Source organism: Gavialis gangeticus, unplaced genomic scaffold (genome assembly GCF_001723915.1).
Source record: "Gavialis gangeticus isolate Ggan-Ray unplaced genomic scaffold, GavGan_comp1, whole genome shotgun sequence".
NCBI classification, from domain to species: Eukaryota; Metazoa; Chordata; order Crocodylia; family Gavialidae; genus Gavialis; species Gavialis gangeticus.
Window position 1 is genome coordinate 16,184,206 of NW_017729008.1, and position 24,520 is coordinate 16,208,725.

General features: G+C 43.2%; 1 protein-coding gene across 3 annotated transcripts in view; it reads right to left on the reverse strand.

Annotated features, from left to right (window-relative positions):
* Nucleotides 1–24,520, reverse strand: part of LHFPL3 (lipoma HMGIC fusion partner-like 3) — a 538,481-nt gene that overhangs the window by 58,103 nt on the left and 455,858 nt on the right. Inside the window, exon 3 of one of the 3 annotated variants that reach the window (XM_019509450.1) lies at nucleotides 20,060–20,087. The exons of 1 other annotated variant lie outside the window; for it this stretch is intronic. In XM_019509450.1, coding sequence (XP_019364995.1) covers nucleotides 20,071–20,087 — 17 coding nt within the window. In that variant the 3' untranslated portion in view covers nucleotides 20,060–20,070. Of the gene's footprint in view, nucleotides 1–20,039; nucleotides 20,088–24,520 lie in introns of all 3 variants that reach the window. One more of the 3 variants, XM_019509449.1, reaches the window with a different exon arrangement.

Genomic DNA, 24,520 nt, shown 5'->3' on the forward strand with positions numbered 1-24,520 from the left:
TCTCTTTACTCCCCTTACTCCTAATGTCATCCATCTAACATTTTATATCAAGTTCACGAATGAATGGACACCGATTTGACACCCACATCTGCCATCTCCTGGAAGAGTACCTTAACCACGACCTTAGGAGCAGAAAGCATTATGACTTTCTACTTCACTGGTTAAGGCCTTAATTGGGAAGGGGGACCTCTGAATGCCAGTATCTGTTCCAAGCACTGTTCAAATATTTTATCCAGCAACAATTTCATGTAAAAGGCTTTGGGGGTGGGGGTCCTTAATCATGAGTCCAGTTCTCTCGGGGGCTTTCTGGTCTTGAATCCTTTTCTGCATACAGGAAACACAGAGGAACTCCTTCACATCCCTCCCCTAAGAATGGCTGATAGCTTTATGGTTATGATGCTCCAGGGAAAAGGGAAATAAACTGGGTCTTTGCCATCAGTGAATGCTCAGATCTGAAAGCTATTATGAAAGGGGTGAGGGAGGGCTCTTCCTCTGGCCCTGCTCCAAAAGAAAGCAGACATTTCCCCTGCATTTTGGGAGGAGCTGAGTCTTGTCAGGGGATGTAGGCAAAGGAATGCCTAATTTCTGCATCCTCAGACTCAAGCATGAATAGACCCCTAACTGCTCAACCCTGCTAAAATTGAGGCTTTGAGAGAAAAAAAAGTTTCTTTGCACTATGGAGGGAGAATAGTGAATTAAATCTAAAGTCTCCCACAGAATGCAAGGGTTGGGGGATAGTTAATCACTGAACTGTTGGGTAAGGGGCAACAGGAGCCCTTGTTTTGTGCCTAGCCCCTTTTGTTACGTGTGCTTTGATAAGGTCTATCAGATGAGGTCCTTCAAGCAAGAAAAGGAAAGGAAGGAATCATTTGTGGATGCTGATGTGGCTCAGGGCTGAGAGGAGCTGAGTACTCAGTGCTGTGAGAGAGGCACTGCTGGCTTTAGCTGCCTAAGCAAGTTTAATGGTGAAAACTGAAGTGCCTGTGAAATCAAGGCATCTCTATCATTAGGCTACAGCTGCGTAAAGGTTTTGAGGATCTAGAGTTTGCACTTTAGAGGAGTAAAGTGGCAGCTAGATTCCTAAGTCCTGCCTGTGTCCTTTCATGGGTTTAGCCCTTTGACCTGAGTGGAAGAAATGTTTGGCCAGGGACTGATGATAGCACCTCATCTGATATATTTTAAGTAGACCAATTAGGCTGAGTTTGAGAGGACTATCTTCTCTTATCTGTCCTTAGAGTGTTCTGAGTGTGACGACTGAAATCTAAAGAAGTTTTTTGCTAGCTTCAAGACATATTTGATAATATTTCATATGATATTAAAAAAAAAGAATGGGATTCATAAGAACAGAGTATGGATAGGTAATGTATTAATATGTGAACGGTATCTACTAAGGGGATATTGCTAGTACAGGTAAAATAAGCTGATAGATGGGAGCATGACTAATATGGCAGTAATGGACATACACTAAGTGAACATGATTTAAACACTGTTCCAGAGAAAAATGAAACAGTTGAATTATCCACTCCAAGACATAAAGCAGATCTACCCGGATTTACTAGGATGTGAAATTGGCAAAATTCAGTCCAAATTTCTCTGTGGACTCATTTAAGGGAATGAATAGTGAACAGCTTGTTGATCAAATAAAGTGGTAGATATAAGCAACCTTTGGAGCAGTTAAACAGTGATCACAAAACAACAACATTTAAATAAATTATCATCTAACTAAACCAGCTGCATTGTCAATAGATACATCTCCCAGGGGATTAGGTGTAAACCTTATGCAGGAGAAGCAGCTGGCTGCATTAACCTCAAGAAAATGAAACTGTTCCTTTGAATACAGCATTTAAATAGCTCGTGGTCACTACCTCAGAACAGTCTTCCCATACCGAAACTCTTATTTAGTTACTTGTTTTCACTTCTCTATGGGTTCCACTTAATAGTCTTACTGATGATGCACACTTGACTGCATCAATTACCCAGATTATGTCTGAATAGTTAAAATTCCCTTTGAAAGGCCTGTACAAGGCTCAGAGGACAAGGTATGTTTGTGCAGAAATTTCTCATCCTCGATCCTTTTCATTATCAATAGGGGTCAGATAAGTTTAAAGAACGAACACCCATTATTGGCTTTTAACACTCTGGGACACCTCAAATAATCACATTTGAAAGATGCACTACAGGCCTCTGATCTTGCAGGTTGTTTCTACCTTCCTCACTAAAGTAACAAGTGGCGAGCTGTCATCCCTCACTCACAGTGCAAGGCCTCAGGAGTTCATGAAGTATTTGATAATGGAAGAAGAGTTGCTTATTTCCACCTGGTAAGTGATGGCCAATTGGGGCTAGCCAAACAGCTTAAATCTCAAGCAGTTTCTTTTCTGTTGCTAAGAAACCAAAATGAATCTATTAATTACTTAAACAAGTCTTTAGTTAATTTTCACCCACCCTTCTCCAGGCATCTTGCTGGACCTAATGACAGCAGTAAGCCTCTTAGGGATTTCACTCTGCTCTGCCTCATAAAAAGTTGGGGAAGCATGACTGTCAGGGAAGGAAAGTTTTCTTTTTTCCCTCTGCAGCACTTTTCATGAGGAGAGCTAATTACCAAGCTTTGTCTTCCAGATCTGACCATCATTTGTGAACCAGGATGCTGCCCTCATTAAGCCCTTTGTGGAGAGTCTCTTAGACCAGTGGTCTCCAAAGTGGGGTGTGCGCACCCCAGGGGGTGCGCATGATGATCCATTGGGGTGCGGGAAGAAAATACATGAACTTCTATTTCTATTTATATAAATATACATATATTGGGGGTGCGTGCTCAAAACTTTTTTACTGATAGGGGTGCATGATCAAAAAAGTTTGGAGACCACTGTCTTAGACTGTTATTCAAAGGCATTATTCAAGGGGATCTTTCTAAGCACTCCCTTAGAGCTACTTTAGATGCATCTGATTGAACTGCCAGATTTGTAGCTCCAGCTGTTACTCTGACGAAACCTGTTATTTAATTTGGACTTTACATCAATGCTTCAAACTACAGTCCAACTTTTATTCTTTGAGAGGCCTAATCTGGGGTGAGATTTTACCTGTGGCAGCTTCAGCAATGCAGCTGGGCCCCTGGAAGAACTGTGGCCATGTTTGAACTCCTCTTGAAGGTTTCCAGTGAGCCCAAGCGAGGCACATACATAGACCTAGTACCTGCAGGGGACACTAGCTAGGGATTGTGCTCCACAGTGAGACACTACCCTCGTTTAACTGTAGGAAAAATAATATGCTAACGTGAGAGCGGAAAGTAAGAACAGAAGACCAGGACCAAAGGCTGGAATCTGAACTTAGAAAACCTGAAGGGCACATGAAGCATCATTTTTTCATAGTGAGGGTAACTGACCACTAAAATAGCAAACCAAGAGATATCGTGGATTCCTCATCACTTCTTCAAGAGATAATGTCTCACTAAGGTATGTCCTAGCTCAGCTATAGTCACTGTGTTTGAAGAAGGAATAACTGGATGAGGTTCAGTGGCTTGGGTCATATAAGTCAGGTTTGGAATCAGAGAATCACAGAAAGTTTGGGTTGGAAGGGACCTCAGGAAGTCAAGTCTAACCTTCTGCTCAAAGCAGGGCTGATCACAACAGTCTCTTTTGAGCTGAACTATCCATTGCATCATTGCTCAGTCTTGCAGGTTTGCTTGCTTCAGCCCAGGAGAAAACTGAAATACCTTTGACCAAGCTTTGCTACTGATACTAAGGTCTTAGAATGCCCCTTACTTATGAACCAAATCATCAAGGAGCAGGAAACAATTCCCCACAGATCGCTTGTGGGGAACAGCAGCTTAAGGCATTTGTCTCCAGTTGAAGGAACTGGGATCTTAGCTGGGAACAAGGCCCCAAGAAATAGCTTTCATTCGGATATGTGAAACGTGGATTTTTGCACCTTTATTTCACTTACATGCAAACTACTTCTCATAGTTTAAATCTAGATTTGGTGAAAAAAGTGTCCAAATTAGAAACTTTATCTACCAAAACAAATAAAATGAAAAGCATCCTTTTAATCTTAACTCCTATATATGTCTGCTAACTCTTTTATGTCCCTATAAGAAGAAAGAGCTATCATTTTAACACCATAATTTCTGTAAATTCTCTTATTTCCATATTACACTCAGGATGGTTTTACATAGGATTTATAAGCAATATTCTCTTCATATGAAGCACCAAATTGCCTAATGGATAAAGGAAAATATGGAAGCTTACATCTTTTTTCCCCCCTGCAGCCTGGCTAGGAACTGTTGCATCAGCTCATATATTTTGTGCACCTGGCAGATCATAGAAATAAATCTACGTGTTGTGTATGTCAACATAGCTGAGAAGTCTCTTGCATGAAGGGAAGGGATGGAAGCAAAGTGACCTGGATGAAGCTGGTGAATTGTGGAAATCACTCTGTTGCTGTTTTGCTGAGCTAGCCTTCTTGTCACTTCGGTAAAATATTCTTGTGCATCACAGTTATGGTTATTATTGAAACCCTTGATGCTCCTTCTGACAGTGGTTTGTAAGAAACACAAGTGTACTGGTTTCTGATTGGTTAAACAGGTTAGCTAATCCTTGAGTTAGCTAATCTATCTCCCTCATGGACACACCTTATCATTAGCTTCTTTTAATTTGATGGGTTATAACTAACTCCAAAGGGATCTATCCCCTTGTTTGATGATGTCCATTACTCCTCCAAGCTAAATTTAGTGTTTTGAGGAGTTTGTACTGGCCAGTCTTTCTAAAGAAATGTTTATTGACTGACTTTACTGTTCATGAAATAAGACTGGAACAAAACACCCGACCCAGTTAACCTTACTGCTGCCCATAACAGGCCTGCCCTTAAAACTGATTGAAAATTGTAAGCTTTTACAAGTCTCTAGCCCAGGATTATGAAAAAAGGATTTAATACAAGGTACATGCAAACTAGTTATGAATTCAATTCTAAGCATGTAGGCAAGCTTCATAAGTTTTTAAACACAATAATACTAATTGGACTTAAAAAGTCCAAGCAATGCAATTATGTAGGGGATTTGTCTATATTTTGCAACGTTATGTAAAACTATAACAAATAATTAAACAAGTCATATTAACTCCTTCTTTGGTACAGGACTTATATGTACAGCATGACCAAGATTTTCAAAATCTGATTAGATATTTTAACGCTGTGATTTTTTGGGTGCACAATGCCTAAGGTCTGGATATTGCAAAAGGTCAAAGTGCCCATCCTCTCACATTTGGGCCAATTTAAAAGATCTTAAGTTAGGCACCTAAAATTGGCAGTCACTTATACAAATGTTCTCCTACAGTTTAAAGGCATTGTTCCTTAAGGTGCCTATTACAGCCCATCAGCATGAAATAGATGTGCTTATTTTGCTTATTAATTTTGACATGTAATTGAGGAGTTTGCTCTCCAGCATGTAACAATCTTCTTTATTACAATTAATTTTCATTATTTAGAAATTTTTATGACATAGCCTATCCATCGAATCTGTTATGAATGTTGTCTTGAAGAAGTCTGAAGACTCACTTATTAATTAGAACCAATTTAACAGGCTGCTGCTGCCAGCGATGGAATTTTTGTAAACCACAGAGCTGAGATAAGCTGTTCAGGGAAGATGATGGGAGTTACAGAAAATATTTTAAGTCTTCTATTGCAGCCTGAGCAGCTTATACTAGGTAGAGATATTTATAGAAAAACCTGGCCTTTCTGACAGGTGGAGAGTATGCTAAGCTCTGTTTAATAGATTCTACTTGGGAAGCATTTTAAAATCACAGTCACTATTCTTATCTTTTTTCCTTGGCAAAAAAATGTTCATTAGTAGTACACAATCATCATCAGACACCTTCTCTGTCCCAATCTCATTCATAAATTTCCTCCCACCTTCCCATATGCTGCAAGGAGCACAGATTGTTTGTTTCTACCACTATTTATTCATGTCATTTTAATTTAATATTTTTATAATGGTAGCAGTGTGCTTGGTGTGTTCTAGACACATAAAACACCATAATCCCCATTCAGAGTAGTTTAGAACAAAAGCAATCCACATACCCCGGGTTTTAGCCAACATGCATGGGCTGTCCTAGAGGCAGGGCACTTTGGGGGTTTACTTCAAGGTATATTAGGTGAGTTTACCCATGGTCCAGTGTCGAGTAGTGCCATATTTCCATGGGGATTTTGTAGAGCAGGACCTACTATATTGTTGGGTCATCTCAGTGTCAAATAGCACCTTTTTTCAGGGAGGACAAACCCAAAGCGTAGCATGAATGCGGTGTTAAAAAGAGCTCAAACAAACAAACAGGTGTCTTGTAGTTTTGTAGCTTGTCATGGACATTTCTAGGGGCCAAGCTGGGCATGCAAGCTTGGTGGAAGAATAGTGTGTCAGGAGGGAGATGGCAGAAGCAGGATAGACTGGGCTGGAAAAGGGTGCTGGCAGCATAGAGATGGGAGGGGGAAATGAACATGTAGGGGGAGGAGAGCTGGGCACGGGGGTGGGGGGGAATGTAGTGTGGGGACAATGCAGAAAGGGGGCATGTAGAGAGAAGATCTCCCAGCCTGTTCTGTGTGGAAGTGAATCTCATATTATCTGAGTCCCAGTTGGAGAAAACGGGCCATGTAGAATCTTACAGTGTTGTGCCTGTACATGTGCACTTCTGTGTGGTGAGCTCAGCATTTGATCCGCTAGTTTCAGAGGACGGTATTTTATCACATATAACATGCCCCCAAATAAAAACACATGGCTTATTTTTGGAAGGCCAAATTTAGGGGGAAAAGATTTTTCCAGAGTCATGGAGAGACTGTGCTGTATAATGGATGCTGTTTCTCTCTCAGTGAGCAAGCAAGCAAGGGTGGCAGTTTCTGGCTGTCAAGTCACTAGCAGCTGTGACAGGGTTAACTCTGGACTCCACCCCTACTGCTTGCTTGCTGAGAGAGAAACAGCAACCGTATTGCAGAACAGTCTCTCCATGCTTCTATTCCAGCGAAGAAAATCAGCCTACCTGGTTAAGACATGTCCCCTGAATTTTGGTGGGCTGATTTTGGGGGAAAGGTGCATGTGGTACACAGGTAAACATAGTAGCTTGGTTTATTAGTCATTCAACTCAGTCAGCAACAAGCTTCCAGATTCAGAGGGTTTATTAAGGGCTACAAACAGTTTGTTTCTAGAACGGAACCTAGAGTTGCAACATGCTTTTGGTATTTAAATTGCTTTATGATGGAGAAGACCAGTTAAATACTAGGTGGTATAGCAAGTATGACCACAGACAATTGTGGCTGTAAGTGTGTGCTCAGCAGAAGCAAACACTCAGCATTGCAAGACAGAAACATTTTTATTGAGAGAAAAGACCAGTAAAGACTCCCAGGATGGCTCTGTCACCAGAACCTGGATAGAAATGTCATCGCAACCACATTATCTCAAACAATGGACCTCCACTCTTTCATGCAGTGCACTTGGTAGTAGGCATATTCCTACAGGCTTGGGAGACTCTGGCCCCATGGAAGTGTGCTATCTGCATGGTCACAGTGACAGGGAGCTACAAAGACACGGTTGACTGCAATGTATTGCTATTCCTTTCCATGCTCTTTCAGTAAGTCATCTTCCAGCTTAGTAACAGCTTGTATTATTTGCAGATCACTTTGTCTCTTGTGAGTTTGTTTTACAACAGCAATGAAAACAAATTAAACAAAGTTTTGATATTGTTTTATCAAAGATTTGTCCCTAGTGTCCTTTGATTTACTTCTTGAGATCTCCTCAGGCACAAACTTGATGGAAGCAATATTTTCTCCTCTTGCAGAAGAACTGAGCTTGAGTACCTCAGAGAATACGAGATCTGCTTTCAGATCTGGCTTTAGGCATCCAGGAACTCTACTGCAAACCCCCCTTAATCTATTGCAGACAGAAGATAGCAGCTGTATGTCTTTATTTCAGGGAAACCTTTTTATCCTGTTTTACAGATGTCCAGACGGTGGCGCCTTGTGTGTTTCTGGACCAAGACCAATGAAAGGAGAACCTTCTCTCTCTTCTTGCTGTCCAGCCTCGAGTGTGAAGGCAGTGAACTTTCCTTTCTTTCCTCATTCATCCTTTCCCCCCCTTTTTCCCTTTGCCAGATTTTTCACTTCATGATGGGAACCAGAACCAGCCTTTTCACTTCACTTAGAGATGGGAAAGACCTACTTACATCACCCTTATCCTCTCGTGGTAAGTCAAGGATTGGTCTCTTCAGCAGAAGGTATTGAGAATTATATTAAACATTTTGATTCAAAACATAAAACTGGTGCAATACAGGTGCATCGGTGGCTTTTTGTTTCTCAAGTTTTTGACTGACATTTTTTAGCAGAAAGTGCTGTGACTAAATTGATCACTAGAGGTCCCATCATGGAAGCAATTATTCTCAATAGGAACACATTGGAAGTATTCCTAACATTATCTGCTATTATACTCCTAAAATCAGACTGCAGGGTAGTTAGTAAATGTAAAATGAAACGCTTGCCTAAAAATAGCTATTGCTCTATGTACAACAGTTTTGAGAGCTGCCTACCCAGTGATTGTTCAGGCTATTTGCCAGCTTTATTTATTGACACACTGAAAAAACACTTTGGCTAGGGACAGACATTACACATAAACTGGTTTAAGTGATCAGAAACTGATTTAAACCTGTAACAGAACAGACGTTCAGTGCACATAAACCAGTTTGAAAATGGCTGAAATCGGTTTGAGATAAACCTGGTTGAATGTAGTATCAGAATGAACTGATTTGGCTCAAACTGGTTTATGCAATGTCTGCCCCAGATCCCTTGCTGGTTTAAGTTAAATCAGAGTCCCCCAGCATCCCAGCATGCTCTCTGGGCTGGGCGGGGCTCTCTGCTCCACAGCAGGGCAGGCCCCTCCCCTCTGCTCCCTGGCTGGGGCTCGGCACAGACTTGCAGGCACAGCAGGGTCTGCTGGCTTCCTCCTGCCCCCACTCCCTCCTCCCCCCCTCACTCGCTGTTTAAGCAGAGATCCCTTCCTCCTCTACCACAGCAGGGACCATAGCCAGCATATGGTATGGTAGCTAATGCTGAGAGGTATCTCTGTGTGTGTGTGTGTGTCTCCAATTTCACTGGGATAGGCAGAGAGAACAGTGACTGCTTAGGGCTTTTGGAGCTAATCAACATGTCAGCTGGTAAGCTGTTTAAGAAGTTTGAAGTAATGTGGAGAGAGGCTATTGGTTTGCTAATTGGGTGATAAAGACTGTTGTCAGCCCTCTGGCTGATTTGCTCGCCTGTCAGTTTGCTGCAAACAGTATGTTGAAGCAGGGAGGGAGATTGAAAAGCTCCGTACCATCAACAGATGCATGCACTGCACCCCCTTCCCCACACCTTGCCTCAGAATGCTACCCTGGGGTTGGGGGCTGGCAACACTCCCACCCCTTTAGCAACCAGTAGGGAAAAGCATGTGACCACACAGGCAGACCTCCACAGCCCCCTCAGCTCAGCTCTCTGCAGAAGGGAAAGGAGGGCTGCTCTATCGCCCCCCAGCTTCTAGCCTGAGCCACTGCAGGCATGTACCTGAATTTCCTCAGTCCAGAGAGAATGTCTGTCCAGTTTCAAACCAGTTCAGCCTAGTCAGGTTAGACTAACCTGAAAAGATTGAATCAATTCAGGCTCAGGCTTTTTGAATGTCTGTCCCTAGCCTATTAGTTTGCCTGGGTTTCTTTTTCCCTCTACCCAGTAGGTTAGATTGCATGCTGACCCACAGAGATCAGGGGAAGGACGGTATTTCTGATCTTCTCTTCTTACCTGGGTAAGTATATGCAGCAGATGCAACACCTTTAATTACTATTGTTCTGCCCATGGAGAGTATGTGGGAGGCCAGTCACACCTTAGGAATGTCTCGCAGATCTCACATGCTACAAAAAGAATGATGGTCCTCTGAGCAAGGGATGGCATTGGGACTCTGGAAGGCAGGGCTGTCTTTCCAGCATTCCCACAGGCTTTCTATAACATACCTTATAACCTGCACCACAGATATCAATACTATGGTCTTTATACTTGGGGCAGAGTCCTTCCAGGAATCAATCTTATTTCTCTTTCTGGGCTTGACTCTACTCACTGGCAGTAGTAAAAGAAGCCGTAAGCCAGGAACAGGGAACAATAAGGCTGCTACTGGTTGACTTCCTATACTCACAGTCTGCATGCCTGGGTAAGTTTTCAGTAGAGTGCATTACCCTGTTGGCAGCAATGCTCTAACACAGTGACATGACTTCCAGTTCAGCACTTGGTATTCACAGAGTGGGATGCAACATGTCTAAGTGCAGGCTCACTCTGGGCACAGTCACTACAGCCACGTTAGTCAGCTCTGTAGAATGGGGACTTTCATGCTGGGGATCAAATATATCATGGTATAACTGTTTGACCTCATACCTGAAAATTCAGTAGAGCTTCTTGGCTGGGGCTGACTGCTGCCAGGGGTCAAGCTAAGCGGTTTACTGTTGGGGGATTAGGTTTGACTGTATGATTGCCTAGCTGGCCAAGTTGCAAGGCAAAGTCAATGGTTTGAGGCAGGGCTGTCCAACCTCAGTGTGGCCAGGGACCGCACACCAAGCAGAACATGCACACTGGGGAGAGGGAGAGATGTCCCCTTAGGATTCTCTCCTTACATGTGGGCTGTGACGGCAGCATGTGGCCCCCTTGCCACATAGGCTGTGTTGGTGGTGGACTGCCCCCTGCTCTTTGGGCTGTGCAGGTGGTGCCTCCTGGGTCTTTTTCCATTGCAACCCAGTGGGAGTGGTGGTAGCCGTTGGGCTGCATGTGTCTGATTGTCCACGTCTTGTAAGGTCCTCCTGAGTTCCAGGTGAATTTCAGAGCACTTGATTGCACGTAGTCTTTCCTTCTATAATCCCAGTTGTACCCTGTCAGCTGTCGTGTCCGATGGCACAACACTGGTCACAACTCTTTTGTATTTTAATCTGTTTAGTTACTTCTGTGTGAGTATAGAATGGATGCTTGGTCTTCCATACGCTGTGATCTTTCTTTTTGGCTTGCTACCTTTCTTCTAATATCAGGTGGTGCAATGCCTGCCGATAAGTACAGGGTATCCTTTGGTGTTTGCTTTAGATATCCTGTTGTTTCATGACAGCTGTCATTTAAAACTGGGTATATTTTCTTGGCATGAACTGATTGTTCCCATATTCTGCATACTGTTTTCATTGCATACTCTGTTTGCATTATTCATGCATACTCTGCAATGGAGTAACACAAAGCAGTAGCAGTGGTTTGTAATGTAGCTGGATTCGCTCCCCAGCTTGAGGTGAGTAACTTTCTAAGTATGTTGTTACATGTGCTTTGAAGGTAAGTGTTCAGTCCAATGTAACTCCTAAGTAGACAGGGTTCGAGTGATTAGTCAGTGGGATACTATCCCAGATTATGTTTAATTTCTACTCGGCTCTTTATGGTGTAGGTGAAAAGCTGTGACCTGTGTCTTGGTTGGGTTGACACGAAGCTGGCACTTATTGTAATAATCTGAGAGGTTGCTCAGTGCACATCTCAGTCTGTTCTTGACAGTGACAAAGTCCTTCTCCTGTGATGTGATACATAGATCATCAGCATATACGAAGCTCCTCATATTACTCTGTATGGATTGGTCATTGGTATATATGTTAAAAAGGATTGGTGCTAGCACACTATCCCGTAGGAGGCCATTATGTTGTCATTTCCAGCAGCTCTGTTTCTTCTACAGTTCTATGTAAGAAATATCTGTTCTCCAAGATCAGATTAGTCACACTATGTGGTAGTCATGTAGACTTTGGCAAGCAAATTTTGGTGTTTGGCTACTGCAATCAAGCCAGTAATTCCCCAGGATATATTTGTGCATAGAAAGATATTTGTGCATGCAATTATCTTATTCCAAGTGCTGCCTTTTGTATTTGTCCTTATTACCAGGTGGATGAGACTTCCTTCAAACAGCTAGCAGAAGTTTCCAGATCACAGGCCCTGGTTTTCATGGGGGACTTCAATCACCCTGAAGACTTCAATCTGTGAGGAGGGCAGTACAGAAGTGCACAGGCAATACAAGAAGTTTTTTGGAGAGTGTTGGAGACAACGTCTTGGTGTAAGTGTTGGAAAGGCCAACTAAGGGCTATACTTTTCTTGATCTGCTGCTAACAAACAGGGGAGAATTTGGTGGGAAATGTAGAAGTGGATGGCAACTTGGGCAGCAGTGACCATGAGATGACTGAGTTCAGGATCCTGGGGAAAAGAAGGAAGGAGAGCAGCAGAGTAAGGACCTTGGACTTCAGAAAAGCACAGTTCAACTCCCTCAGGAAACTGATGGGCAGGATCCCCTGGGAGGCCAGTCTAAGGGGGAAAGGAGTCCAGGATTTCTGGTTGTATTTCAAAGAAAGTTTATTAAGGGCACAGGAAAGAACCATTGTGATGCACAGGACAACTAGCAAGTATGGCAGAAGACCAGCTTGGCTTAGCAGGGAACTATTCACTGAGCTAAAACACATAAAGGCAGCTTACAAGAAGTGGAAACTTGGACAAACAACTAGGGAGGAGTATAAGAGTATTGTTCAGGCATAGAGGGATGAAACTGGGAAGGCCAAAGCACAACTGGAGTTGCAGCTAGCAACGGATATGAAGGGTAACATGAAGGATTCCTACAGATATGTCAGCAGCAAGAAGAAGATCAGGGAAAGTGCAGGTCCCTTACTGAATGGGGGATGTAACCTAGTGACAGGCAATGCAGAAAAGGCTGAGGTGCTCAATGCTTTTCTTTTAACCTTGGTCTTCACAGGCAGGGTCAGCCCCCAGACTGCTACACCTGGCAGCACAGTTTGGGGAGGAGGTGAGTAGCGAACAGTGGTGAAAGAACTGCACTGGCGACATGTAGGGGGTGCACGTGCACCCCCTGAGATTGGCAGTGCACCCCCTGAAAGAGGCACTGCCGGCGGACAGTCACCGCTCGCCACCTCCCTCCTCCGCTGCCGACACCATCTGCAGGTGAGTGCTGATCACTGCTGGCCACCGCTGACACTGCCAGCGGTGGTTGCCAACTACCAGTCGGCGCTCGCCACCTCCCCAACCTCCCTGACACTGCTGCGGCCACCTGCGGGAGTTCCCTGCTCACTGCTGCCATGCCCCTGCCATTGCCACACCCCTGCTGCTGCCACTGCTGCTTGCAGGCAGTCATCGTGCCCCTCCCCAGCCTCCGGGGGCATACATTGTTCGTGAAGAAAAGGTTAGGAACTATGTAGAAAAGCTGGATGTGTACAAGTCTGTGGGGCTGGATGTAATGCACTGGAGTATGCTGAGGAGGTTGGCTGACGTGATTGCAGAGCCACTGGCCATTATCTTTGAAAACTTGTGGTGATCGGGAGAGGTCTTGCTTGATTGGAAAAGTGCAAGTGTAGTACCCATCTTTAAGAAAGGGAAAAAGGAGAATCCAGAGAACTACAGACCAATCAGCCTCATTCCAGTCCCTGGAAAAATCATGAAACAAGTTCTGAAGGGATCCATTTTTAAGCATTTGGATGAGAACAAGGTGCTTACGGAAAGTCAACATTCACCAAGAGCAAGTCATGCCTGACCAACCTGATTGTCTTCTAAGACAAGGTGATGGGCTCTGTAGGTGTGGGGAGAGCATTGGATGTGATGTACCTCAACTTTAGCAGGGCTTTTGACACAGTTTTCAACAACATGTAAGGTGGATAGGAAACTGGCTGGATCATCAGGCTCAAAGGGAAGTAATCAACGGCTCAGTGTCTATTTGGCAGCCAGCATCAAGTGGAATGTCTCAGGGGTCAGTCCTATGGCTAATTTTGATCAGTATTTTCATTAATGATCTGGAAGATGGGATGGAGTGCACCCTCAGCAAGTTTGTGGATGACACCAAGCTGGGTGGAGTAGTAAATATGTTAAGAGGGTAGGGCTAAGCTTCAGAGAGTCCTAGACAAATTGGAGGATTTGGATCGGACCAAACAAAATCTCACGAACGTTGATAAGGACAAGTGCAAAGTTCTGCACTTAGGATGGAACAATCCCATGCACTGGTACAGGCTGGGATCTGACTGGCTAAGCAGCAGCCCTGCAAAAAAGGACCTGAGGGTTACAGTAGACGGTAAATTGAATATAAGCCAGCAGTGTGCCCCTGTTTTGAAGAAGGCTAGCAGCATCCTGGGCTGCATTAGTAGGAGTGTTGCCAGCAGACTGATGGAAGTAATTTCCCCCCTCTGTTCAGCACTGGTGAGGCCACATCTAGAGGCCACATTCTACTGTGTCCAATTTTCCTCCCCCTACTCTTGGCAGGATGTGGACAAATTAGAGAAAGTCGATACTGGAGAGGGCAAGAAAAATGGTTAGAGGGCTAGAGAACATGACTTATGAGGAGTAGCTGAGGGAACTGGACTTATTTAGTCTTGGGAAGAGAAGCCTAAGGGGGTATTTAGCCTCTAAGTACCTGAAGGGTGGTTCCAAAGAGGATGGATCTATTTTCAATGGTGGCAGATCACAGAACAAGGAGCAATGTTCTCAAGTTACAGCAAGGGACTAGATGATCTGCTGAGGTCTCTTCCAACCCTAATTTTCTACACTTCTATGAATCTCATCTGATTGATTGCAGACCATTTGTCCAGTCTGTTCAGATCATTCTGGATCCAATCCATGCCATTCAGAGTGTCTGCAGTTCCACCCAACTTGGTGTCATCTGCAAATTTGCTAAGCATTCCCTCAGTCCCATCATCCAAATCATTAATGAAGATATTGAAAAATACCTGATCCAGGACAAATCCCTGTAGAACCCACTTGATATCTCCTCCCTACTAAACATTGAGTGTGATGGTTCAACTATAGGACTTTTGTCTAGTTTGCATTCCTTAGCTTATTAATGAGAATATCATGGGAGACAGTGTCAAAAGCCTTGCTAAAGTCAAAGTATATTACATCCACAGAGTCTGTCACCTTATCATAGAAGGCAATCAGGTTGGCCAGGCGTGACTTGCTCTTGGTGACTCCATGCCGCCTATTCCTTATCCCTTCGTTTTCCTCTAGGTGCTTCATGGTAGATTCCTTGAGGACCTGCTCCATTATCTTTTCATGTATCAAGGTCAGAAGGACTGGTCTGTAATTCCCCAGATCCTCCTTCTTCCCTGGGCACTATCTTTGTCCTTTTCCAGTATCTGGGACCTCACCCAACCTCCATGAGTTGTCAGGGAGGACAGCCAATGACTCAGAAATCACCTAAACCAATATCTCTAGTAATCTAGGGTCCATCCCATGTGACCCTGCCATCTTGAAGACATCTAGCTTCTCTAATTATGAATCTGCAGGAAGAAGTGAAAATACTGACCCGGAGAGTCAGATAGCTCCACATGGAAAGGTGGCAAGTAACCTCACAGCAACAAGCGAAACCAAAACTGGGGTTTTCAATCAGGGGAAAGAAGGCAACACCCTGCTCAAGGCCCACTGGGATGCCAGTGTAAGTTAGAAATATCATAGGGTATGAGCCTGCTAGAAATGCAGAACGCCTGGACATTTCAGACAGGATGGCAACTGATAAAAACTACTATTGGACAGCTTAGTAAAGGTAACGGAGCCCCAAGCTACCATTTAGCAAATTCTAAGCCACCTAATGGGACCGCAGGGAGTGAAATCTACTCTCCAGGAGAGGGTTGGGAGTGTCCTGTGAGATCCTAATTGATTCTGGGCACAAGTTTCTGTGTTTCCTGAAAGACTATAAAGAGAAACACCATAGGAGAGGCCAAAAAAACTAACTAATGTCATAGTTTGGGGTGCTCAGCATGACAAATGGTGAAAAGATGGAATGTAATGGGCAATTGGCAGACCACTGTAGATACTGACAGCATTACATAGGAATGGTGTTTCATCATAGCATGGGGCTCTGATCAAGGACTATCAGTTAGGACTAATATCATGGAGTTAATCTTAACATGAGGATTAAGTGTGCAGCATATACTTGGAAAATATATTCATGTTATTTGCTAGAATGATGCAATTGGCATTAAGGTAACTGTAGTGTGTATATACTATACAGAATGTCTGCAATATATAGTATGTATATCGTATATGTGTGTGTGTGTGTGTGTGTGTGTGTGTGTGTGTAAATAAATAAATAAAATAGCCTGCTTAGAATCATAGAAAATTAGGGTGGAAAGGGACCTCAGGAGGTCATCTAGTCCAACCCCCTGCTCAAAGCAGGACCATCCTCAACTAGATCATCTCAGCTGAGGCTTTGTCTAGCTGGGTCTTAAAAACCTCCAAGGATGGAGAGTCCACAACCTCTCTGGGTAACCTGTTCCAGTGGTTTACTACCTTTCTAGTAAGAAAATTCTTCCTAATATCTAACCTAAACTTCCCTTGTTGTAACTTGAGATTGTTGCTCCTTGGTTTCTCATCTGCCACCACAGAGAACAGTGTAGCTCCATCCTGATTTGAAAGCCCCTTTCAGGTAGTTGAAGGCTGCTATTAAATTCCTTCTCAGTCTTCTCTTCTCAAGATTAAATAAACCCAGTTCACTCAGCTTCTCATAAGTCATGTGCCCCAGCCCCCAAACCATTTTCATTGCCCACTTCTGGACTCTTGCCCATTTGTCCACATCCCTTCTGTAGTTGGGGGCCCAAAACTGAACACAGTACTCCAGATGTGGTCTCAGCAATGCTGAATAGAGGGGAATTATTTTCCTTTGACCTGCTGGCAACACTCCTACTAATGCAGCCCAGGATGCTGTTAGACTTCTTGGCCACAAGGGCACACTGCTGGCTCATATTCAGCTTATTGTCCACTGTAACCCCAAGATCCTTTTCTGCAGAGCTGCTGCCCAGCCAGTCAACCCCTAGCCTGTACTGGTGCATGGGATTGCTCTATCCTAAGTGAAGAACTTTGCACTTGTCCTTGTTGAACCCCATGAGATTGAGGGCAGAAGGAATAATTGCATCTCAGGGAACAGGGAAAACAAATGAAAATACATAGTCAAAAGCAGTAGTACTTAATTTTTTGGCTCTGTTGGTCTAACAAGTGGTGTAGGGTGGGTTGGCGGGCCCGATTGGGCCCTGTGCCACTCTTGCTCAGCCCTGTGCACCAGGTTTTAGGCCCCCTGCCTCCCTATTTAGCCTGCAGGGCCTGGCCTGTAGGGCTCCCCATGGGTCTAGAAATTTGACAGCAGGAGAGCAGTGCTACCGTTCTTCTGCTCCCAAATTTTCGGACTTGTGAGGAGTCCTGCAGACTGGATGACGTGACACCTGGCGTTGGATCTGGCTGGTGGGCCAGAGGTTGAGCACCGCAATAGAAAATATGGAGTCAGTTGGTGGAAGATATGATTTGCTGTTGATAGACTCTCTTTGAAGAAGGGGAAATGGAGAACTGCACATTGGTCCAGGTTGCTAATTTAGCACTAGAGTTTAAAGCCTGGTACTTCTCTTTCCAAAACATGTGAGCCAAAGCAATAGCTTTGTTGCATAACTTTAACTTAATGCCCTTTTACCATGTTGTCTAACCTTGAATCTAACTTTGTCTGACATTCTAATCGAGATGGCTGGAATGAATATTTGCTTTTTGTCACACTCATACATTCAAGCAACTGTAAGCTTCAATATACTGAGTTTACACCTTTCTGTGTCATGTTTAGGAAAGGAAAAGAGATTTTTACTAACATATGTAGTTCTTGGTACTTGCTCCTTGCTACTTATGACTTTGTATCAGAATATGTCAGCCATGTACAGGGCAGTTAAATTCTATGGCTGGGGTATAGAGAATCATTTAGAATAGGGTGACAAGAAAGAGAAATCTCATTTTGACTTACAGGTCACTCACTCTCCCTTATAACATAAGAAAATAGATTTAGGAGAGAGACTCCCATCACAGACTGGGGAAATCACCTAAATTACAGAAACTCTTTCTAAGTCCTTTAAAAACTGTGCAAAAGGTCTCAGAGGTTCTATATGAGGCCAGGCAAGAGGGTCAAAGAAATATCCAGGTATTACATATTAAGTGACTGAAATCCTTAATTTCAGTGCATGGTCAAGGGGTCGGCAGTTCTCTTTCCAATTTCCAGGTGTGAGAGAGATCCAATTCAAGGAATACCAAAACAGCCTGGGGCAGAGCTACTGAAACACCTGCTGCTATTGATGCTGGCCAGGTAGCATCAGCACAGTCCAAGGAAACTGATTCCATCAATCATTTTGTTTGTTATTTAGAGGTGAGGATACATTTCTTCTAAAATGGGGAGCAGTGTATCGAGGTTACTGTGCTGAGTGGGTTTGTGTTTTTGGCACATCTCAAGACCACTCACAAAGGGTGTGGTTTCTTTCAGAGGGGCAGGACCCCACTAGTAGGAAGCAGAGGGTTGGGTGTGCTTCCTGCTGGGATAAAAACTATCCTGATTTTTGGAGGCAGAAGAATGATGAGTGGCAGGAAGGGAGCTGCTTCTGTCCCCTCTTCCAGGAATCAATTCATAATAGGCTGTTGCCTACTGAGCTTGTGCCTGTGTCTTTGTTCTAGAGACTCTGTCTGTGTTCACAAACCCACCAAAGAGGAGACTGCAAGGTCATGCAATGTCATTATTTATTCCCAGTCTTTTCTCTAATTCATCCCCAGCATTAGCAATATTTGAAAACAAGGTTCTTGGCTTTCTTTTGGGAGGGTTGCAAACATAATCTTACTTCTAGGGTATCTTATCTCTATGTCCCATTTTCTCCTTTGCTTTTAAATTCACTTCTGACGTTAATTAGAGCTTCCTTAGCCTGGTGATCTGTTTTGTTATAGAGTATAAAAAGGTGACCTTGCTCACCAGGTGGGTTTTCTCTGACAGTTCTAATCATTAGTGCGTTAAGGAAGAGACCTGTAGCTCCTATGTGGGATAACTGAGAAAAGCTGTAAAAGTATCATGTGTCAAATTTCCAATTGTTATAGTCTTGGTAATTCAGAAGGTAGATGTCATTCAAATAAATCAGGCATGGTGTTATGTTAGTGTGAAGTTGTATTTTCAGTTTACAGGAAGAAAATTTAACTATGAACTCCTATGTGAATAGTTGAGTTGCAAAGAGTTGAACTGAGAATCCTGAGAGTAACTAATTGCATTTCACTACTTTGATTTTATTACCCCAAAAAAGAAAAATGATACTGCACATTGGTGCCCTGACCTGTCACCTCTGGTGATCTAGTTTCCAATTATAGCTGAGGGCACAACGAAAATGAGTTTCCTTCTACTCCCTATTCGAGTGCATCACAAAATCATGACACAGTTAAATAGGAGTGGCAGTCTGAGCTTAAGAGAAACCCAGCATGAGAATAGCAAGGGTGTTGCAGATCATTAATTAGAAGCACCGGGGAGTCTGTAGGGAAGTGCGTACATTTCAGACTAGTGCTATTAGCATCATGGTCACCCACAAAGTTTAATATTAAATATAAATATAGGAAAAGCTAATATTTTTGATTCATAGTAGCCTGTTTGTAGTGTTTGAAAATACAAATTATTCATTGCATCCATCCTATAAAATAGCACAAAAGCTACTCATTTCAGGATAACAGACTTACAGTAAAGCATTCATGTAGCACAGGCAGAGATGTATGTAGCTGTCAGCCACGCTAACATATGACTTGAACCCTACAATGAGCATAACTTTAAGAGGTAACCACAGAAGAGTTCACAAGGTGATTGATATTGTTCTGAGTCATGTGGATCCCAAATTTATACTTTCTTATTTTACATGTCTATGCAACCAAGCCCAAAGGCATCCTGGCATGGACTGAAGTTTCTGGCTGTTACCGGAACAAATACTTTTTGCAGTGCTTGCAGCTTTGTTGCTATCATCGGCCACAAGCTATTTTACAAGAGGAGAAAAATTATTTTAAAAAAATATGAAATGAAAGTTAATAATATACATATATTTCTTAAATGAAATGCTTACAAGCAGCTGGACATGCTGCCTAACATCAGAAACACAAAACAATAGCAGAAAGCCATGCAACATACTGTGGCAGCAGCACACACACATTTCACAGCTCGGCTTATGGGGTGCCATGCTTACACTTACATTAGTCAGTTTTGTACTACCTTAGTTTGTTTTAAGCATTTCCATCATCTGTGAGGAAGGGAGGGAAAAACACAATGGTTAAGGTAAAACAAAATGAGATCTCACATATTGTTGTTTAGTCTGTAAACAACCTCATTACTTGATTTAGCGCTAACAGTGTGGAAGGGATGGAAGGAGTTTTTTGCATGGTACGCTTACATATCTATTTTGCTAAATGTAGAAACAGAGCTTTTTTGAAAGCCAAGTGGATGATTCAGTGGTCAAGAAACCTGATGGAAAGCTAAGAGTAACAGAGGAAAATTATGAGGAAGACAAAATAAATAAATAAAAAAACCCATGCAGCCTTGAGCAATACTGTGTCATACTTCATCTTGCCCCACTGTGACAGAAGTGAGACTCTTGGGACTGGTTTTCCAGCAGTGGGTAATTTCAAATGCTGTGTCAGCATGACTGCTCCAAATATATTTGAAGAAAGGTGTAAAAGTTAAAAAAAAAGAGTCCTTACAAGCCAGGCTAATTAGTTACATCAAAGGGAAAGCTACAGCTGAGTTATGTGCCTAAATTTTTCATTCTTATGGATGAGGAACACAGTGTTAAACTAAAAACATGTATTTTAGTCTTGCTGATACACTGCTCATTGCTATGGCTATGTTGTTAAAACCACACATACCATTTCAACAATTTAAACCTGCTGAGTCCTTATTCACACAAATAGCCTCACTGTGTGCATCTGCACATGCAAATAATCCAGGAGAAGTTTACTTTCAAGTAAACTACTTGAGACTAAACTCTCTCGGGCACGTGTCTGCACATGCAGGGACACTGGAACAGACTTGCTGCTCCTAGCAGGAGACTACTCCCACTCCCTGCAGCCCTGCAATGGGTCCCTGCAGGAGCCAGGGGCCAGGACAGAGCTGCTGCTGGGAAGGGCTCTGCCACCAGACAATGTCCCCCTGCCCTGGCAGCAGGGAGCTCCGAGCCCCTGTTCTGCCATCCTGATTGCAGGGCCTGGGCTGGGAGTTCCTTATCTCCCAGCACCAACTCTGCAGGCTGGCACTGGGCGATAAGGATCTCCCAGCCCCATGATCACAGGGCGGGGGTTGGGAGCTCCCTCCTGCAGGGGCAGGAGGACATTGTCTCTCCTTGCCAGATTAACTTGGGCTCTGATGGCAGAGTCTGTCTCAGCAGCAGGCAGGTCCCGGGGGCAGGGAGTAATCTCCCACCCCCTGCTGACTGGCTGACTGGGAGTACATTTGCTTGTGGGCAGGCGTCTATACATGCACTACTGCGCAGTAGGTAATCTTGAGTAAATTTGCGGCTTGCATTTGCAGGTAGCAAATTTACTCGGAATTAGAATCAATTACTGCTCAATAATTGTCTGAACACGTAGATGCTGATCTTACTGCGTAGTAATTAGCTCTACTGTCGAGTTAAGTGTCTCATGTAGACGCACCCACTGAGTTAGATTTTTAAGCCAGGTACAAACATTACACTTTTACTGGTATAAGGGATTGGAAACCAGTCTACACCTGTAACAGACCAGAAGTTCGGCACACATAGACTAGTTTAAACATGCTGGAACCCAGTCTAAGCTTTGCCTCTGCCCTCACTCTCCCCCTCAAAGGGCAAATGTGTGTTCTGTTTGCAACTGATCTAAACTACACCACTTACAGAAAACCATGTAACTTAGATCAGTTCTCGCCTTGGACTTTTTGAATGCCTATACCTAGCCTTAGTGGATAACACCTTTGTGCTTTTAACAGTGTGTCCATGTAGGGCCTGCTCCTGTGAGATTTTAAGCTCCCTCAACTTCTCAATAATTGGAAATATAGTATTATATTGAATAAGTGCTGAATATGTTCAGGTCCAAAGTGCTGGGTTTTTAGTTATCTGACTCAATTTAATTTTTCTTTTATGTGTGCAGGTATCTGTATGGAAATTTGTAATTTGCTCATTGAATGAAAAGTTATTTACAGCAATGGAGTAGCTGAAACGATATTGTAGCTGTTATGGTCTAGGAAATATGCAAGTGGCAAGGATTTTATTTTATACAGTAGTTCCAATAAAAGATATCGCTCAAAAAAATCTTGCTTCTCTATAACAATAGGATTTTCATCAGGAAAAAAAATGTTGGTTTGCAGAGATTTATACAGCATTATTAAACAATTAACTAATTGAACAGGGATGGAAGAAATAAAAGAAGTCCCCTCAGAGGAATTTCAAGCTGAGCAAACAAGTGGTATTAGTTTGTAGTATTCAAGAAGCAACCTGGAAGTTAGAATAGAGAGTGTTTGATGGAATAGGCTATGGCAATACATTTTTTAACCAAAACTAGACAAGCAGTCCCAGTATCACTTTGACAAACTATGTTTAACCTCCCAAAGGATTTAAAAGTAGATTTGACACATAAATCATAGAACACCAAAATAGCATCAAATGTTTTAGTTTCTAACATGTATTAATTTTAAACAACCTTGAGATACACCAGAGAAATTAGCTATTTGAAAACATCGAGATGAACTGACTGAATAACAGACATATGTCTAATGAAAACTAATCAATGTACTAATCTTCCTACAGATTCGCTGTAGATGGCAAGAAAAGCATGTATTTTTTAAAGGACCTCACAAGACTTCCATCTTCCTTGGAAGCTTTGACTGCACATATATTGCTACTAGAGTATTGCCAAAAATGATGTATTGGCTTGACTCCTACACATACATTACTTAAGCAATGAAACATGGAACACTCCATGATGCTGTTGATCAGTGCACATGCAGGTTGTATACAGTGAGGGAGAAGGCAAAGTACTTAGCTTGATGAAGAGGCTGAAAAATAATGGGAAATATCGTATTATATTGAATAAGTGCTATTAACAGCATTTTATCTTTTCCACTTCTTTCTTCAGTATGATATTTGCTGCTTCTATATTGCAAGAATTGGAGGTTAGAAATTCCATCTCTATGAAACCCCACTTATCCCTTTGACCATTTCTAGATTCATACCTGTTAAGCACCAGTTATGATTCACTAGCATTAACTAAAGATCAGCTCCCAGGCTACTGCACCAGGCAGCACAGTTTGGGGAGGAGGTGAGCAGCCCTCAGTGGTGAAAGAACAGGTTAGAGACTCTTTAGAAAAGCTAGATGTGTACAAATCCATGGGGCAGGATGGGATGCACCTGAAGGTGCTGAGGGAGTTGGCTGATATGATTGCAGAGCCTTTGGCAATCACCTTTGAAAACTCATGGCAATCAGGAGAAGTCCCAGATGACTGGAAAAGGGCAAACATGGTGCCCATATTTAAGAAAGGGAAAAAGGAGGATCCAGGTAACTACAGACCAGTCAGCCTCACCTCAGTCCCTGGAAAAATCATGGAGAAGAACCTCAAGGAATTTAATTCTAAGCACTTGGAGGAGAAAAAGGTGATTAGGAACAGTCAGCATGGACTCACTAGGGGCAGATCATGACTGACCAACTTGATTGCCTTCCATGATGAGATGAGTAGCTCTGTGCATGTGGGGAGACCAGTGGATGTGGTGTACCTTGATTTTAGCAAGGCTTTTGATGCAGTCTCCCACAACATTCTCCCAGGCAAGCTAGGGAAATATGAGCTGGATGAATGGATTGTAAGGTGGATAGAAAACTGTCTGGAGCATTGGACTCTGAGAGTAGTAATCAATGGCTCAATGTCTAGTTGGCAGCTGGTATCAAGCAGAGAGCCCCAGGGGTTGGTTATGGGGCTGTTTTTGTTCAGTATCTTCATTAACGATTTGGAAGATGGCATAGAATGCATGTCTGTGGATGACACCAAACTGGGGGTGGAGGGTGGGGGTGTAGTAGATACATTGGAGGGTAAGACTAGGATTCAGAGTGACCTAGACAAATTGGAGGATTGGGCCAAAAGTAATCTCATGAGGTTCAACAAGGACAAGTACAAAGTCCTGCACCGAGGATGGAATAATCCCATGCACCAGTACAAGCTGGGGGCTGACTGGCTGGGCAGCAGCTCTGCAGAAAAGGACCTGGGGTTAACAGTGAAAAATAAGCTGAATATGAGCCAGCAGTATGCCTTTGTTGCCAAGAAGGCTGATAGCATACTGGGCTGCATTGGTAGGTGTGTTGCCAGCAGATCGAGGGAAATGATTATTCCTGTCTATTCAGCACTGGTGAGTCCACATCTAGAGTACTGTGTTCAGTTTTGGGCCCTCCACTACAGAAGGATGTGGACAAATTGAAAGAGTCCAGCAGAGAGCCGTGAAAATGGTTCGGGTCTGGGGCACATGACTTATGAAGAAAGACTGAGGGAACTGGGCTTATTTAGTTTAGAGAAGAGACTGAGGGGGCTTAATAGCAGCTGTCAACTACCTGCTGTGGGGTTCAAAAGAGGATAGAGCCAGACTCTTCTCAGTGGTGGCAGATGACAAAACAAGGAGCAATGGTTTCAAGTTGCAGCAAGGGAAGTTCAGGTTAGATATTAAGA